This window comes from Musca autumnalis, unplaced genomic scaffold (genome assembly GCF_047663935.1).
Source record: "Musca autumnalis isolate F117 unplaced genomic scaffold, ASM4766393v1 scaffold_4, whole genome shotgun sequence".
NCBI lineage: Eukaryota > Metazoa > Arthropoda > Insecta > Diptera > Muscidae > Musca > Musca autumnalis.
In genome coordinates, this window is record NW_027411977.1 from 17,942,485 (window position 1) to 17,962,779 (window position 20,295).

General features: G+C 38.8%; 1 protein-coding gene across 20 annotated transcripts in view; it reads left to right on the forward strand.

Annotated features, from left to right (window-relative positions):
* LOC141404034 (uncharacterized) overlaps positions 1 to 20,295 on the forward strand; it is a 146,415-nt gene that overhangs the window by 36,966 nt on the left and 89,154 nt on the right. For 10 of the 20 annotated variants that reach the window (XM_073987249.1, XM_073987251.1, XM_073987254.1 and 7 more), the window contains exon 3: positions 2,194 to 2,271. The exons of the other annotated variants lie outside the window; for them this stretch is intronic. In XM_073987249.1, the coding sequence (XP_073843350.1) occupies positions 2,194 to 2,271 (78 nt within the window). The remainder of the gene's footprint in view (positions 1 to 2,193; positions 2,272 to 20,295) is intronic. 20 annotated transcript variants of the gene reach the window in all.

A 20,295-nucleotide genomic window follows, 5' to 3' on the forward strand; every position in this document is an offset into this window, starting at 1 on the left:
CCCTTCACATAGCCCCCATAGAACGGCACCTCCCCAATTCCAGTATTTTGAAGGTTGTGGCAACAATAATCCACTAAAATGGCTGAAATTAGAGGCACTTAGTCTTCGTTGGGGGTATAAAACTTTCTCCCAGAAATTTCCCGGTATATGTCCACGCCTTCATATAGCCCCCATAGAACGGTACCTCCCAATTTTCGGTATTTTAAAGGTTATGGCCACAATAATCCACCGAAATGGCTTAAATTTGGTACTTAGTCTTCGTTAAAGGTATAAAACTTTCTCCCAGAAATTTGCCGGTACAGGTCCATGTCTTATATATATAGCCTCCATAGAGCGGTACCTTCCGAATGTGGTTATTGTGAAAATTAGCCACATTTTTTACCGAAATTGCTGAAATTTGGAATTTTGTCTTCTTCATACACGAAGGGAAATTGTTCCATTTTACTTCAATACAAATCGTGGTAGAGGGTATAACAAGTTCGGCCCGGCCGAACTTAACGCCGTTCTTACTTGTTGTTGTAACAACTTGTATTCGCTGTCCCATTACTCCTGAGAAAATGGTCCGGAAGCTGTAAAACCCCGCTATGGGACCATGTGCAGTGAGTGGAGCGCACAGCAGCTCTTGAACGGATACACCGATTGGGTAAAAAAGTTGGCAGTCGTAATATTTGGCCAAAGCCTAAATCAAATTCTAAGATGGACTATAACGGTCCACTCCTTTGGGTACCTCCGCCACAAAAGTTCAACACTTATCGCTAAAATGGTGCTCACGATAACTCTCGAAGGCAGTTACCGATTTGGTCCATAGTTTGCACATAGTAATATTTCTATGAGACATATGTAGATCAGGTTAAAATATTGACTATATATGACAACTCCTTCGAGTACCTCCCTTACAAAAATTTGGGGAAAGTGCAGTTTAGGACCTGCTCTCGAATCGCTTGTATTCACTGTCCCCCATACGACGGTACAAGTTTCATCGGGGGCAAGTCCATACTTCCTGATAAAATAGCCTGAAAGGTGCGAAAAAAATCCTATGATACCGTGTGTAGTGGTTGGAGCGCAAGATAGATCTCGAACGGATCTGCCAATTCGGTCCAAAATATGGCCTTCGTAATATTTAGTCCAAACATAGTTTAAGTTCGAAGGTAAAACATATCGGTCCACTCCTTCAGGTACCTCCCTCACAAAAGTTCAAAAATGTTCGGAAAATTGTGCACACGATAAGTCTTAAAGGGAGTGACCGATGTAATACATACTCTGCACATCCTAATATATATCTACCAGATATAGATCAGGTTCGAATATGGACTATATTTGTCCACTCCTTCTGGTACCTCTCACACAAAATTTCGGATAAGTTCACTTTAAGTCCTGCTCTCGAATCGCTTAGATTTTTGTTAAAGCGATTTACATTCGCTACCTCCATTACGACGGTAAAAGTTTTTTCGGGGGCAAGTCCATATTTCTTGGGAAAAAACGCCCGAAAGGTGTAAAAAAACCCTTTGTCACCGATAACTCTCGAACTGTTCAACCGATTTGGTCCATCATTTGGTCTTCGTCATATTTTATCCAAACTTAGTTTCATGGGGCAATACCGGTCCACAACATTCGGTACTTCTCCCCAATATTTAAAAAATGTCACTAAAATGTTGGGACGATATCACTTGAATGGGCCAACCAATTTCGTCCAAATTTTGGATCTCCTAATATTTTCTCAAAATTTAGTTTAACTGGGGGTACCTCCCCCACAAAAGTTTAACATTTGTGTCTTCGGGCACTTAATTCCTAATCCACATTTTTGTTGCCAAGTTAAAATGTTGAAAAAGGGCCACAAAATTCTGAAGAGACCCTAAATGCATTCGATCTGTCCGTCAATGAAAGTTTCACTTCACATTGGCTGAGGGTATATCTCTGTCGGCAAAGCCGACTAATACTTTTTTTATTTGTTTTATCTTCATTTTGAAGAAATTTGTAAAATGTTTTAAACGGTTAATCTAAAATGCAGATCCAAACATACTAAACGCCGAAATAAAAAACTGACCCCAACATCAATGGAATGTTTAGGTTAATTCATCGATCTCATCTCATGAAACACTCAAATATGTATGTATGTTCTTCTTTTTATTCAAATAAATATATTAATATCCTACATTTTTTTCCTTCCAAATCTTCAATTTCCCCTTCTTACAGCAATGGGGCGAGTGACGCCTTCATATCACACGGCCACATCGTTGACGAGATTTCTAATTTGCATGGCTCCAGTAATGGGTAACGTTATGATGATGCGACTATCTGATTCTGATTGTTCAATTAAGCGAGCCATTCATCCTCAGATCTATGTTTTTTTCGCTACCGTTTTTTTCATGCGTCTGGAAGTGCATTGCCCTACATTTCCTTAGCGTTGAAAAATCATTCAATTGGTGTAAAACGTAGATGAAGAAATCTGTGCTTGTGGTCGTCGTCGTATATTTTTGTGATCGCTAGAACATCTCTCAAGAGGTTGGACAGTGAGTGGCAGTTTCTATGATTGCCATTATCATTTGTCTGCCCACTGTTTGTGGTCATTTCTTCATCAATTTTTGTTGTTGTAGAGCTGAAAATGCTCATCGTTGTCGCCATCGTTTCATTAAATCATTGAATCAAATAAATGAATCAATCAATCCTTTTGTGCGTTGTATTTTTTCACGTTTGTTTTCTTCTTGACATCGTTGTTACACATTCGTAATTGTTCTATTCTTCTCATTGTTGTAGTCGTTGACCAGGCATCATCATCAGCAAACAGCTTCATTAGTATTTTTTGGCGTTCATCCGTTGTTGTCTTCTCAATTAGAATGAATTGTATTCATATTTGTATGGAGTGGCCCACATTTTTATGAAACATATTGTTTGTGTTGAATTGATACAGTGGTACATGGGTTATGAGGAACATTTAAAGAAATGTATAAATTTATTGATTAAATGCCATTTACATCCTATAGTTATAATATCATGGTTCCCCATAACACTGTTCCACTGTAAATATTTGAATTCATTTGTGATGTCATCATATTTTCATGCAATTCAATTTTGATATCATCACCCAAAATGTTTGAATTATTATTTCAACAACTTTTCCCATTGTATTGTATTTTCTTCATATGTTTTATGACCACCTTTGTGGTGGTGCCATCGCCATAAAATAAAATCATTTCATCACGTAAGGAGCATAATATTTATATTTAGTTTTAAGATATTTTTTAATGATCAATGTCTAAACATGAAATGCAATTAAATCAAAAAATCTTTCTGAATCAACAGTTTCGGAATTGTTTTCATCGTAAGTATTTACTAAATTGTCTTTTATGTACTATCTACTTGAATTTAAATAGGAAAAGTAACAACGATCTTATACCAGCGAAATATTTTAAAGAAAATATACTGAATTACCTTTCGTCTTCAGGATCAGAGGTTTCTATAAAAGAAAAAAAAAGAAAAATGCATATTAAAAAAAATATTCATAATTGCTGTAAAATAAGGTAGGGTATCACAAAAATATTTCAAAAATTTTTTTTCTTCAAAATATGACCCCATATGATTTTTATAGACATCGCCCGAGAAAGGACCTCTTTGACTTATTTACCATTCTATTTCGTCAAAATTAAATCCTATACCAACCCTATCAGTTGTATACAGATCTTCGACCAGAAATTGAGAACTCCAACTATGGACGGAACTAAACCCCACTACAGATCCGACATCCATGTTTCCAAATTATGTTGTCTAGGTGGATTTTAGAATTTTGTGAACTTGGTGAATATAAACTTTCCGAAAAATATAGTAGTCCGTCCGTCTGGCTGGCTGGAGCGCACAATAACTCTCGAACGGATCAAACGATTCCCTTCAAAATTCAGCTTTCCTTATATTTTGTCCAAACTTAGTTTAAGTTCGAAGATGGGTCATATCGCTCCACTCCTTCGGATACCTTCCCCACAAAAGTTCGAAAATGTTCGAAAAAATTGTGCGCACGATAACTCTTGAAATTAGTAACCGATTTGGTCCATACTTTTCACATAGGGAAACTTATACTAGACATAGATGAGGTTCGAATATGATCACTATCGGTCCATTCCTACGGGTACCTACCACCCAAAAATATGGGAAAAGTACAGTTTAATACCTGCTCTCGAATCCCTTTGATTCTTTTTGCAACAACTTGTATGCGCTGCCACCATTACGATAGTACAAGTTTTTTCAGGGGCAAGTCCATACTTTCTGAGAAAGTGGCCCAAAAGTTGTTAAAACCCCCTATGACACTATATGTGGTGCACGATACTTTCGAACGGATCAACCTATTAAGTCCAGAATTTGGCCTTCGTAATATTTTGAATAAACTTAGTTAAAGTTCGAAGATGGGTCATATCGGGGCACTCCTTCGGGTACCTCCCCCACAAAAGTTCAAAACTTTTCTCTAAATAGTGTGCACGATAGCTCTCGAAGGCAGTGACCGGTTTGGTCCACGCTTTGCACAAAATTTCTGCAATACATAGATTAGTTTTAAATATGAATTATATTGGTGCACTACTTCAGATACCTCCCACACCAAATTTCGGAATGTGCAGTTTAAGAGCTGCTCACAAATCGGTTTGATTTTTGTTGTAGCATATTGAATTCGTGCCCTCATTACGACGCTACAAATTTTTTCACGGGCTAGTACATACTTGCTGAGAAAATTGCCCAAAACTTGTAAAAAAACCCTATGGTGAAATGTGTAGTGGCTGGAGCGCACGATACCTCTCTTCTCCTTCTCCCCATCTCCCCCACAAACGTGCAGTTCAGAATCTGTTCCAAGATCCTTTGGAAAATTATACCGATGCTACTCCTTGTGGTCCTATTTACAGCGATATTATGTTTTTGAGGCAATTCTATGTTTCCTGACATACTGGTCCAAAACGTGTAAGTTATACGGCGATCAACTGAAATGACTCCTAAAATAAGATCCACATCCAAAATGAAGTATGTCGATCCATTCCTTCTGCCCAGCAAAACCCCCTACTAACCCATTATTTTAACAAGGGCATATAAATAAGTAGCCGCGACTTTTAGTTTATACCCTTTAAGAACTTTAAATAACCGCTTATTTCGCGCGATGTGCTCTTGTAAAAATTATGGGATAGTATAGGGTTTTGTAATGAGTTTTTTTGCTGGTAGGTATCTCCTCCGCATCACTTGCGAGCTTTTGTTAATAGGCCCAAATGGACCACAATATCTAAAACCCCCCATAATACATAATATGTACATTAGGCCGATTCCTGGGATTGAACTGAGCAAAAAAGTTCACTAGACCATAGGTCTAGCTTTTTTGTGGGGTTTTTAGACTTAAACTGCTATAACTTAGCCATTTTTTAACCGATTTAAAAAATAATAATAATTTGTTCGAAAGATATTATTCACCCCTTTAAAAGGAAGAAAGATCAATAGAAATCCGTTGTGAGAAAAAGAAGATATGCCCGTTTAAATTTGAAAATGTAAGAAACGCAGATTTTCAATACTTTTACCGTTATAAAAAAAATAAAACGAAGTGACCCAAACGAACTAAAGGCATTTTCGTTGTCCATGGATGTCAATACGATAGAATTTTGCGTCAGAACGCTTGAATATTTTTCTGGTAAACTTTTGTAGCACATTTCCATTTATCGACATTTTCCGAAAAGTTTGCATCTTCACAAGGCCAAAACTGCCAATACTTTTGCGATGTATTAAAGAGTTCTTAATTACTGTCTTGGCTACAATTCTCGTCTTTGTGTTGGATCGAAAATCTCAATGGTTTGGCCGTTATATGCCAAAATGTCCAAAAAACGTGGATAATAAACTTAAAGTCTAAATCGGGAGGATCGATTTTCACCGTAGACCTATGGTCTAGTGGACTTTTTGCTCAGTTCAATCCCAGGAATCAGAAACGCGAAGGGCTCATTACGGTTTTTTTCCTTCCATACAAATTGCCCCGGCCTAATATACATGTATACATAATTATTGGGGAAAAGGACTTTGGTTGCGTAGCCGGTATTCGATTCTATATCGTCCATAGATGAAGGTTTGAACTCGCACAGAATGAGCAGCATCAATCCAACAAATAATAAAGTAAATCAAAACCTGCCAGCAAAGCCGCCTGTTACATTTTTGCTTATTTAGATCTTACGGACTATTATTTCAGCAAGCGTGAACTTGCCCATGAAAAAATTATGGATAACATTCGGTAAGAATTTTTAAACGATCCTCGAACAGCTCTTAAACTGCTCTTAACTGCAACTTTTGAATTTTTGTAAGGGTACCCAAGGTGCACAAGGTTGCTTTCCGTTATAGTCCTCTTGGAGGGATTACGGCCAAATCAGATACTCAAATTGTAAGCTCATCAGGCATGTTAGTTATTGTAGGCAGTTTTTTTAGAGCTTTGGGCCATTGCCTCAGAACAAACTCGTACCGTTGTAATGGGGGCACGAGGACTACCTGTTGTAAAACTTATAAAGGAGATTGGTCCTCTCACCGTTTACCACCAGACCCACTTTAGCAGATTCTCCTTCGACCTTCATAAAGGTATCAGTTACTTCTTTTACTGATCGGCCCATGATGTCTATATCATCATGTGACTATTGATGTAGATTATGCCACTTCTTTTGACGTTTGCCTCTCGTATAACCTTTTCCAGCAGGATGTTGAAGAGATCACACAAAAGGCTGTCTCCTTGTCTGAAACCTCTTTTGGTACCAAACTCTTCGGAGAGGATCTTTCCTATTTTAACTGAGGACCTCGTGTCAGTTAAAGTCATTTTACAAAGCCGGATGAGCTTTGCGAGGATACCAAATTCAGACATGGCTTGGAATACCTTTGAACGCAGCGGACTGTCGAAGGCAGCTTTATAATCGACAAAAAGGTGGTATGTGTCGATCTGCATCTCTTGGGTCTCCTCCAGGATTTGCCGCAGGGTAAATATCTGGTCAATGTTGGACTTGCCAAGTCTAAAGCCGCATTGGTATGGTCCAATTATCTCGTTGACCATAGGCTTTAGTCGTTCGCACAATATCCCTGACACGATCTTGTAGGCAATAGGGAGTTGACTTATGCCGCTATAGTTAGAGCATACAGTCTTATCTCCCTTCTTGTGGACGGGGCACAGAATACTCAGGTTCCAATCGTCGGGTACGCGTTCTTCCTGCCAGATGGAGCTAACTAGCTGATGCATACACCTTATCAGCGTGTCGCCTCCGGTTTTGAACAGCTCGGCTGGTAAGCCATCGGCTCCGTAACTTTTTAACAACTTTACTCAATGTTTGTTTTACAACAATTTCATTTGTTTGTTTTGTAGTTGTTACAAAAACAAAAGAATTTTTAACAACTTTTCAATCGATAAAAGTTACAGAATAGGCCTACTGCTGCCTTATTATTCTTCAGCAGACTTATTGCTGTCTTTATCTCATCTTGGCTGGGCGGTATACATTCAATACCATCTTCTGGGATTGGATCTGTGGTATTTTCGACGTCTTCGCTACTATCGGATAATGTTCTATCCATATCCTGAGCACACTATCTGTATCAGTTACCAAATTACCTTGCTGGTCTCTACAGGAGGATGTGCCTGTACCAAAGCTATCAGTTTGATGTTTCACTCTTTGGTAGAACTTTCGGACTTCATTCTGGCTCCTGTACATGTCGATTTTTCACACTCCCGTCTTTTCATTTCACTCTTTTTCCTGCGGAAATGACGTTTCTCCTCTCTTTTTTTCTCCCGATACCTCTCCCGTGCGATGCGCGTTGTTACTGATTGTAAAGTAGCCCTGTATGCCGTATTTTTCTCTTCGGTAGCAGCACGACACTCCTGGTCATACCATGGATTCCTTGGTGGAGGTCTCTGGTATTCAAGTACAGATTTTGCGGCTGTTTGCTTGGAGTAGGCAATATTTTGCCATTGTACTGATATGTTATCGGGACGAGGAGTTCTTTCATTAATTTGCTTTGGCTATCTGTTGTGTTTGCAGCTTACCGATGTCCAACTTCCGCGTTGTATCTGTTCGTGCTTTATTTGCAACGTTTAGACGTGTACGTACCTTTGCTGCAACAAGGTAGTGGTCCGAATCTATGTTTGCTCCTCGGAACGATCGTACATACAACACGCTCGATGAATGTCTTCCATCTATCACAACATGATCAATTTGATTACTTGTTCTTTGATCTGTTTAAATCTGGCACTGCTAACTTCCATGTTTTTGCAGCTGCAAAGTCTTTCAGCCTCATACCATTGTCAGATGTTTCACTGTGGAAACTGAATTTCCCGAATTTTGGGCCAAAGATATTCTCCTTTCCAATTTTGGCATTAAAATCGCCTAGAATAATATATTAATAAAATATATCTTTGGTCTGTACGTCCTTGTCTTCAGTGGGAGCATTAGCGCAAATAAAGCTGATGTTGAAGAATTTTGCTTTTAATCGAATTGCAGCGAGTCTTTCATTCACTGGGGTGAAGCTGGAGACCAGATGTTTTAACCTCCGACCAACTACAAATCCGCAACCAAACTCATGATTTGTGTCATGTCAGATATAATACAGTCCGTCACCTTTAAGTGTGGCCGTAATGGCAGTAATGTCGGCCTTGTACTTTTCAAGTACATCTGCCAATGCGTAAACTGCACCATCTCTATAAAGAGTGCGAACATTCCAGGTGCAGATTCGCAGATCACTATCGATATTCCCAACATTAGATATTTTCAATATATCATTTCAAAAAATCGATTGCTATCGATATTATCGTTCATCATCATTAATTTGGAGAAGAAAACGGCGGAAATGTCAATGCTTTTCTTGACATTTTGCACAAGTAGTTCACATATATCTAACTAGGCGTTTACACACAGACAGTATTGGCAAGACAATAGCAAAGGTACAAACCGAAGAAGTAGATCAATTTGATCCATATTCGAACATTATCTAAGTTTGAGCAAAATATTACGAGATGCAAAGTTTAGACCAAATCAATTGTTCCTTTCCACATTTTTGTAGGATTCGTATTTTAGCCACAACAATGAACATTATGATCATCGTTTGGAACATAAATGTGGCCTTTAGAGAGCATTTTGTTAAAACAAAGATCGCTCAAGTGGCACGGGTTAACATTAACCGATCGCCATTAAATTTCATATATATATGGTCTTTTTTTGTTGGTTCAACCTTATGTACATTTAAGCCAGAGATGCTCAAACTATTTCAAGCATTAGTAGTGGTGAGCGACCTCGACAGATGAAAGTAAAGAGGGAACATGTGTGGTTTATTTATAATTTTTTTGTTCGAGGGCGAGTATCGCGGATATAAGCGTTTAAACACTCCCCAATGTTCGTAAGCGTGTGTATTAAGTTTTGGTAGTTTTGCTGGGAAAGGGGATTAAAAAATTATGCCGAAGACAATCTACAATAGCTTTGTTCCTTTACGTTAAAGTTTTGCCAGTTTTATCATTTTTAACTCGGAAAAAGTAGTAAAACTTGAATCACAATTTAAGAGAGAGCATGCCAAAATGCCTTTCTCTTTTACTACTTTCTGCTCGATAAATTTCGTGGTGTAAAAAGTAGAGTTGTATAGTTCATGAACGAACTAGTTCAATTGAACGATTCATTGAAAAGAGCGTATGAACTAGGTCAGTCGATATAGTTCATTATAGTTCAATAGTTCACTGAACTATAATCAGTCGGTGACCGTACGATCAACGAATGATTCACAATCTAGTTCAACATGTCGCTCACAAATATATAAAGTGACGGCGTCGTCTATGTTAAGGGACGCCTTTGTAATGTGATCAGTTTGTTTATGTTTTGGATCAAGGTACATGGAATAGCTGTCCGAAAATGAAGATTTCTACAAAAACATACGAGACATAACATTTTACAATATGTCGAATCCAGATCAGCGTCAGGCACCATACTTTTCTATTGCATACTTTACGGGGCGTCATTGTGTGAGTGCATGCTTTTTCAATGGGTTGAATTGTGTGTGTGGAGAGAGCAACGTTAAATGAGCGCACACGGGCGCCTAATTGCCTGACCTGGATCCAGATTCAATCTACCTTTTTGGATAGAAAAAAGGGAAAAATAAAAAAGAAACACACACACAAAGCTTTTTTGCAATGACAATTTCTACACACACCCACACAACATATCGCTTCAGCCACATACGCACCATATGTCTGTAGCGATGTTTACCTTAAAACAGTTGACATTCCTGCTTAAACAGTGGTTTTTGTACATCAAAAATCGTCACAACTTGGCACGCCTGGCTGCCACATCTACTATTTGTCCGTTCCTTTACTTTTGTGCAAAACTTGTTACGTGAGAACAATTTTGACAGATCTCTCTTTTGCTACTTTTACTATTAAAAAAGTAAAGAAACAAAGCTAATTTATGGGTATTCGAGTATAAGACTACAAAGCAAATTTATGAATGGAATAGAAGAGAATAGCTGATTAAGCTAATTTTTCGCTTACGACCTTGACTACGGTATAATATCCACGTGTTCCAAAAAGTAGGAGCGGTTGTTGCCATTTTAGCATTTTCTCCAAGATATCTGACTGACAGTTTTATGTTAGCTGTCTCTCTTAGATGTCCACATAAATTATAATTTGTATGCACATTTAAGCTGAAAACACAATAAACTTTTGGGTAAAGTTTCGCGTTAAGCGTTGACACAAAATCAACAACCGTAAGGAGACAGTGACAACACCAACGTTGAGGGTTGAGCTGTTCTGAAGCTTTTAATTCCAAATAATTGGACTTTTTGACATCAACGGACAACAGCATTATCTTGCAACAACTGCCAAAACGTTTATTGTGTTTTCAGCTTTAAATGTCAATGCACTTTAAATATTAGCACAAAACGTTTTAAACAAAACTCCAATGCCTCCAATGCTAGGCTTGCTTCATTTATCTTCAGATAACAATGATTATTTTGGAAATATTGCTTTCTAAACGTATTAAACGTGGCGAAAGATGATTCTTCTGCTGATTATGTATAAAACCTGTTACGCAACTAGAATACCATAATGAATGCAACATGATTTCCAATTAATTAATATTTTTTGGGAAGTGTGAGCATCATCATTCGAACCTTAAAAGTTCAATAATACTAAACTATTGACTCTTTCCATTAGTCATAAAAAAACAATAAAATGCCATAATAAGAAAAAAAGAAGACAAGTTAAAAAAGCAAAAACAAAATAAAGAAATCTTATCATTGTTCTAATTGAAGCTTTTAGCCATAACGCTCTAATCATTGGTATTTGGAAAGATCGATCCAGCCGAAAGCATAACAAATTAGACGTTCAAAGAAAATCACAAAGTGTGAATTAACAAAAGTGGCACAAATGCTGAAAAAAATAATCCAAATGGGGGTTTGCTTTAGTTTTTTTGAAGCAACAAATAAAATTGGAAATAAATTGGTAAACATGTTTTTTTTCTGTTGTTGTTGTCGCTGTTAAAGTAGACCTCGTTTTTTGTGGGTTTTCATGATGTTTATCCACAATTAAAATGATAATGGCCATTAATTTATTTGATCCCGCCAAACTTTGACTTTAGCGGTGTGTGAATTCACGTTCGCACTCAACTTTCTGCTCGAGGTTTCAAAGAACAGTAGAACACCACACCACAGCTCGTTGAGCACATGAATGGAGAAAAAAAACAAGCTTGCTGCAAAAAAATCATCAACTCAAAGAGTTAATTGTTTTCAATTACAAGCTCAGTGGTATTGACGTGTCCGCAATTCCATGGCGACTTTAAATTTAAATGTTTTAATAACAAAAACAAAGTCCAAAGATATGCTTTAGTCCAAAGTTTCATTTGAATGACAAGCTGAAATGTTGAATGCTACAAAGTGTAAGATCAGCTATGAACAAGATTACTGTTAATTGTGGCATAGTTTTATAGATGAGAGAATCTTTATAGACAAATACAAGGACATTTTTATAGTCAAGATATCGACAGTCTATAAAGATCCTTACTGATCATCTGATCAGAAGGTAATATTTTCGGACGAGCATGGGTAAGTCTTTAAAGGTGAGCAGGGGGAGGTCTTTATAGACGAGCTTTATTTTATAGACAAACGGAAGGTAATCTCTAACGTTTTAGAATATTTTCAAATTACTTGTCCAAAGCAATTTTCCTACAGAAAAAGTGCAAGAATAGCTACATTCACACACACACACACAAATATACAAATAATAAAAAAACATATTGCACAAATATTCCACGTAGAATATTTATAACTTTTGTCCATTTATATTTACAAATAGACACAAGTCAATAGAAACAACAGCAACAAATTAAAACAAAAAACATACAGAGAGCGACAAGACACTTGCTGGTCTGTCTTGACTGAATGACGAACTGACAAACTAGCCACTTGATCAGATGGACGACGCAGCAAATAAATTTCGTCAATAAAATTCGCCGAGACTGTGGCGTTGTTACCACTAATGCTGCTGCTCGCCACCACCATTGCTTGCTGGTTCTGCCTCTGGCGTTGTTAGTTTTGACCTTGTGCCAAAAGCTTCGGCTAAAAAGCATTTGGTGTTGTTTTTTTTTCTTCTTCGATTATTCTATGTTTAGAATTGTCATGTTAAAAAAGAATACAGAGAATGAAAATAAAAGACTAATTGAAAAGCATTAAGGAGGAGAGTGGAAAAAGCAGCGTACATCTATCGGCCGGCCACTCACTCGTTAAGTCACCGCCACTGACAATGGGGTTCACGCATAATTATTGGCGTGTAGCCGCAGCACCGTCAGCAGCAGTATTACATGTTTTGGGGCCAAAGTGTTGTGTTATTCTTAGACTTTGCTTTAATTATCTGCATGTAAATGCACATGTTATACCGTTATTAATGTACAACACAATTTCCAGAGAGAGAACTTTATAGACGAGCAGGAGGGAGTCTTTATAGACGAGCAGGAGGGAGTCTTTATAGACGAGCAGGAGTGAGTCTTTATAGACGAGCAGGAGGGAGTCTTTATAGACGAGCAGGAGGGAGTCTTTATAGGCGAGCTGAAGGGAGTCTTTATAGGCGAGCTGAAGGGAGTCTTTATAGACGAGTTGAAGGGAGTCTTTATAGACGAGCTGAAGGGAGTCTTTATAGACGAGCTGAAGGGAGTCCTTATAGACGAGCTGAATGGAGTCTTTATAGACGAGCAGGAGGGAGTCTTTATAGACGAGCAGGAGGGAGCCTTTATAGACGAGCTGAAGGGAGCCTTTATAGACGAGCTAAAGGGAGTCTTTATAGACGAGCAGGAGGGAGTCTTTATAGACGAGCAGGAGGGAGTCTTTATAGACGAGCTAAAGGGAGTCTTTATAAACGAGCTGAAGGGAGTTTTTATAGACAAGCTGAAGGAATTCCTTATAGACGAGCTGAAGGGAGTCTTTATAGACGAGCAGGAGGGAGTCTTTATAGACGAGCAGGAGGGAGTCTTTATAGACGAGCAGGAGTGAGTATTTATAGACGAGCTGAAGGGAGTCTTTATAAACGAGCTGAAGGGAGTTTTTATAGACAAGCTGAAGGAATTCCTTATAGACGAGCTGAAGGGAGTCTTTATAGACGAGCAGGAGGGAGTCTTTATAGACGAGCAGGAGGGAGTCTTTATAGACGAGCAGGAGTGAGTATTTATAGACGAGCTGAAGGGAGTCTTTATAAACGAGCTGAAGGGAGTTTTTATAGACAAGCTGAAGGAATTCCTTATAGACGAGCTGAAGGGAGTCTTTATAGACGAGCAGGAGGGAGTCTTTATAGACGAGCAGGAGGGAGTCTTTATAGACGAGCAGGAGGGAGTCTTTATAGACTTGCTGAAGGAAGTCTTTATAGACGAGCTGAAGGAAGTCTTTATAGACGAGCTGAAGGGAGTCTTTATAGACGAGCTGAAGGGAGTCTTTATAGACGAGCAGGAGGAAGTCTTTATAGACCAACTGAAGGGAGTCTTTATAGACGAGCTGAAGGCAGTATTTATAGACGAGCTGGAGGTAGTCTTTATAGACGAGCTGAAGGGAGTCTTTATAGGCGAGCTGAACGGAGTCTTTATAGACGAGCTGAAGGGAGTCTTTATAGACGAGCTGAAGGGAGTCTTTATAGACGAGCTGAAGGGAGACTTTATAGACGAGCAGGAGGAAGTCTTTATAGACCAGCTGAAGGGAGTCTTTATAGACGAGCAGGAGGGAGTGTTTATAGACGAGCTGAAGGGAGTCTTTATAGACGAGCTGAAGGGAGTCTTTATAGACGAGCTGAAGGGCGTTATGATAGACGAGATGAAGGGAGTCTTTATAGACGAGCTGAAGGGAGTCTTTATAGACGAGCTGAAGGGAGTCTTTATAGACGAGCTGAAGGGAGTCTTTATAGACGAGCGGAAGGGAGTCTTTATAGACGAGCTGAAGGAAGTCTTTATAGACGAGCTGAAGGGAGTCTTTATAGACGAGCTGAAGGGAGTCTTTATAGACGAGCTGAAGGGAGTCTTTATAGACGAGCTGAAGGGAGTCTTTATAGACGAACTGAAGGGAGTCTTTACAGACGAGCTGAAGGGAGTTTTCATAGACGAGCAAGAGGAAGTAGATAGAGACAAGCTGAAAGGAGTCTTTATAAAAGAGCTAAAGGGAGTCTTTATAGACGAGCTCAAGGGAGTCTTTATAGACGAGCAGGAGGGAGTCTTCAGAGACGAGCTGAAGGGAGTCTTTATAGAGGAGCTGTAGATAGTCTTTATAGACGAACTAAAGGGAGTCTTTATAGACGAGCTGAAGGGAGTCTTTATAGACGAGCAGGAGGGAGTCTTTATAGACGAGCAGGAGGGAGTCTTTATAGACGAGCTGAAGGGAGTCTTTATAGACTAGCTGAAGGGAGTCTTTATACACGAGCTGAAGGAAGTCTTTATCGACGAGCTGAAGGGAGTCTTTATAGACGAACTGAAGGGAGTCTTTATAGACGAGTTCAAGGGAGTCCCTATAGACGATCTAAAGGGAGTCTTTATGGACGAGCAGGAGGGGGTCTTTATATACGAGCAGGAGGGAGTCTTTATAGGCGAGCTGAAGGGAGTCAAGGGAGTCGAGCTGAAGGGAGTCTAGGGAGTCGAGCAGACGGAAGTCTTTATAAAAGAGCAAGAGGAAGTATTTACAGATGATCTAAAGTCAGACTTTATAGACGAGCAAAAGGGAGTCTTCAGAGATGACCAGGATGGAGTCTTTATAGACTAACCAGTTGCAGTTCTCAGGGTGACATGCTGACAGGTTTGAATATCTTCCTTTGGGTTACAAATATATTTGGTGTCCACTCTAGCGCTGTATAGCTTACCACAGACCGATTTATTGCATTATATGTGATCAACAAGGTTTCTTTATCTGCACCCCTTGTACTGGCGGCTAGAGACCTGAGGACTTTGTTTCTACATTTCAGCTTGGCCCATGTTGTGGCATCGGTGGACGACGTAAACATTCTATCGAATGTGACCCTTCGTTGACGGTAATCCTCTACCATCGACCATGCATTAAATGCAGTGCTCACCTCTGTAGTCCATGTAGTGAGCAAAGTGGCGGATATTTAGATATTCCTCGCCTGAAAAAATTTGGTAATATCGGTCAAATAGGAGTTCAGCCTTTCACAAATGAAATCAGGGAAGGTACCTGATGCCTAGATTGTACAATCATCCGTATGTGTTACGACCTCAATACCGTCTGGTGAAGGTAGAATACAAGAGAGGTAGAGGTTAAACAGTTCCCGGAAACTCCCCACCCTGGGAAACTCTCTGTTTCACTCTTGGGCTTATTGTTCCTGAATTCCACGTACGGCTGGCGTTCATACATGAAATTGATTATCCAACGTTTTAAACGTGACCGGAGGGTTGTCTGCTCAATGTTCTCAAACAGTGAACACCATCACTGCTCTGTTTGATTCCTCGACCAATATGTGTGGAGATGGCGTGCAGCGCTGTTGTCGTGCTGTTCTGCTTACGAAAACCTTGCTGACGATCAGCAATTGGATTGCTATTTCTGTAGCTGGGGAGGAATAAAGCCGCAAGAGTCTTTGCTTCAGGCGACAAAAGCGAAATCGGTCTATACGATCCACCTTTGCTGGCATCCTTGCATTGCTTCAGTAGTGGGAGCGACAGATTGAGAACTTTGGTGAAATACTCTATTCTCGGCTCATTTAGCTGTTTCAGCATTACCATGGAGATTCCTTCTGGGCCCAACGCTTTGGATGAGTTAGCGTTATAAAATTTTTCATTTCACATTTTCATAGAAACAGAATTGAGCCCCTGCTCTCCAGGAAAAGATGTTATGCAACGTAATACTCTTCTTCTCTTCATCTTTTCACTCCCGGGTCTGGGACCACTGGGGTTGGTACGACGAAGCCCATCACGCCTATTTGCTAATCCCGTCGCCTATGCGAAATTTGGTCTCACTTCGCGTATTCAACCAGCGGGTATATGGCAAGTGGCTGCAGCAGTGGTGATGTGTCGGAACGTTATCTCTGCTACCTATCACCATGGTCTTCGTTGCTTGTCATTTTCAAGTTCTCCTTCAATCGTACCACAAATTTATCTTAACGATTTTAAATGGAAATGGTGTAAGATATAATTTGCAACTTTGTGCAACTTTTAAAGTGCAGTTAAGTGAAGGGTAAAATATTACATTTTTTATCGTTCTGCATGATCAATGCATACACGTACATTCGTACATTTGTCAGAATAAATATTTAAAAAATATCTACCAAACAAGATTAATAACACTGTGCAACAAAATGGAGCTCAAAGACTGGGGGGTGGAAAATTCCTTTTGGGGATGAAAGCTCTTGGTGAGTATATACAGAACCCAGAAGGACAGATCCGCCGTGAGTCGAACTTTTGAGATATGGCGTGATGAATATTTTGCTGGAGACCATATAAGCCCTCAGATATTAGCGTTATATCTTTTTCTGCTGTTGTTTTAGCTTATTTTTGAGATCACATTTCTTCAGCCAAATCAAATGAGGATTATTTTCGTAGAGCATTTTGACCTTCTATCTCGCATCCTTCAATGTCGTTTTCGTCCTTTATTATAAAAGCCGCTATAAAAGTACCACAAGATGACGTTTTTCAGCTTCGAAATGTTCTGCAAAAATGTCGGCCAGAAAATTTTAGGTACGGCTCTCATTGACAACAAATCAATTTTATCGCGTTTTCGTGGTCGTTTTGTGCATTTACCCTGTTTTTGTTCAGAAAAATACTATATTTTGTTTTTTGTATATTCGTTACAGAACATACAAAAACACAAAACACAGTTTTTTCTGAGCAAACAGGGGTAAATGTAAAAAATTACTATGAAAACGCGACAAAATCGATTAGTTGTCAATGAGAGCCGTACCTAAAATTTTCTGAGCGACATTTTTGCAGAACATTTCGAAGCTGAAAAACGTCATCTTGTGGTACTTTTATAGCGGCTCTTAAAATAAAGGACGAAAAGGACATTGAGGGAAGCGCGATAGAAGGTCAAAATGCTCTACGAAAATAATCCTCATTTGATTTGGCTGGAGATGTGTGATCTCAAATATAAGCTAAAACAACAGCGGACAAAGATATAACGTTAATATCTGAGGGCTTATAGGGTCTCCAGCAAAATATTCATCACGCCATATCTCAAAAGTTCGACTCACGGCGGATCTGTCCTTCAGGGTTCTGTATATACTCACCAAGAGCTTTCATCCCCAAAAAGAATTTTCCACCACCCAAAATTTCGGTTCACAGTGTAATTAGATAATTATTAAATAAAATGCAAAATATTGTAACAATTAAAATAAAATAAATTCAATTTTTCACTGATTTTTTTGAATTTGGAAGAGATGATTGAAAACGATAATTGAGAGATGAAAAACTTCCCTTTTTTATTATATGAAATATTACTGGTTAAAATCCTAAACGTGAATTCAAGCGACAAATTAACACTAAATTAATTATATCACACATGAACCGTATGAAGAATATTAGAACAGGTTTTTTAGCAACAGATGATGTATAAGTCTACCTAATTCATGATTATTAAATAAACATAGGGTTCAAAAACTTATGACTCAACTGTTCAAGAATCTAAATTTTTTCCTCAAAATTTAGCTATAACGGAAAAAGTTTACACTAACCCATGTTCGTAACAATAATTTTTATTAAATCTGTTTTGCAAAATCACTTTAATGACTTCCCATAAATATGTGGAATAATGAAAAATTCAAATCTCTTGATTGAAAAATTGTCTAATAAAAATGATGAAAATTGAAAAATTAAAAAGATGAAAAATAGCAACAATTTTCCTTTCAACAGATTGTTGAAGTGGTCGGTCACACACCAATGGTTTTCGCAATTCTAGAAGCAATTATTAGAAACCAATCATCACCCGGTGAGTGAAACACATGCAAATGTTTGGTTACGTTGTTGCTGGCGCAGTTGCTGCTGTTTCTACTACTGCTGCTGCCGTTGCCATTGACACCAGACGCTCTGTTTGTATTGCTGCTGTTTCTTCTGCTGCTGCTGCTGTGAGCAAATACCTCACACTCTGTTTTGCTCTCCAAGTGACAAATCATATGACAAGCAAACTATAAAATAAATACGAGGTGGGATTGGGTAGTGAAAGGAAGTTGGAATGCTAATGGGAAGTATTAAATAGGGAAGAAGAAGAAGAATAAGTACATTAGGATAAAAGTACTCTCTATAGACCCCTGATAGCCAAGCATTGCAGGGACATTGTTGCTTACGAAATTAGCAGCAGAGATTAAAACCACCACCATTTGTTTTGCCCACAGAATCTACACGCACAGACGTTTTGTGTATTCCCAGCAAACCAATCGTACCGACATCGTAACGAAATCGTAATAAAATTTGGACGCTACGTCCGATGTCGGATCCGAAATCGTAACGATATCTTAACGAAAGTTGTATGAAGTGGTTGACAGAATTTCGGAACGAAATGTCAGATCGAAATCGTATCGATTTCGGTCCGATTTCCGGACGAAATCTGAAGAAAATCCTTGGGAAATTCGGAAGTGAAATTTATTTCCGACGTTCACTCCGATATCGGAACGAAATCAGTACAAAATCTGTGCGATTCTCTAACTCATTTTTTGAGTTACCGAAAAATGTCGGTAAAATTAAAACGTAAAATTATAAATTAAAATTTCAAATAAAAGTTGACAATACTCTTGCTATTCGTCGCTAACTTACCGAAAAACATCGTTAATTACCGAAATTATAGCCATTTTAATTTTATCGATTTTTGTCGGTACATAACTCAAACAAGTAAGAAAGTATTAGTCATCTGTGCTGACGGAGATATACCCTCAACCACTGACCAAAAAACCACAAAACAAAACCAAATTAAGTTTGGACAAAATATTACGATACCAAAAAATTGGTTTGAATCGGTTAATCCGTTCGAGAGTTATCGTACGCACCAGCCAGAAAGACAGACGGACGGACATGGCTAAATCGACTCCAAATTTTCTGAAACGAATTTCGTCCAAACATACTTGGGGTCTAAACCTGTTATTTCGATGAGGCACATTTTTGGTCGTATCAAAGTGTATATTCCCTTTCTAGCCTAAAGGCTGAGGGTATACAAATGAGTTAGAGAATCACACTACTGAACTAATTCCCCTCCGAAAAATCGTTTAGAAATCGGAACGAAATCTGACATTTGGTTTGCTGGGCTCAAACCTGCGTTAACGCAAGCACACAAAAGCCTATGCACACGTGCATAGGAATATATGTTTTTTGTATGACGACCTGAAGATAGTCTTTATTGATGGCCAGAAGGGGTATGTAAAGCCTTTTAAGAAGAGACTGATTTACTACACGGTATATTTATCTGGAGACTATTTATAGCAAGTATGTCACCCATCCAGCCAGCCAAGGAGTCCCACGGTATTTAACATTCATAATTTTAAACTTTTTTATCGGAACCCCACCAAAAATGCGGTGAAGATGTATTGCTCGGTCTACACTTATAGGTTTAAAAGAATTTATTTTGTCCGACTTATACGTCCTCACCAGCCAAACTACAAAGCCTGTCTTTTCCGGTACTCACGCTTGTTGTATCGGCAAAAATTCCCCGAGGACCACATCCACACGATAGTTATTTATGGCATCTGCGACTGCATCTGTGTGAATGTTATTGAATCCTGTTTGATAGGCTTGTTGATGTAGAGGTCCTCTCTTGTAACGATGAAAGTCCCTCCTGTTATGCCTGGGGGTGTCCTATACACAATATGCTGATTAGGATGGCTCTCACGGTAAC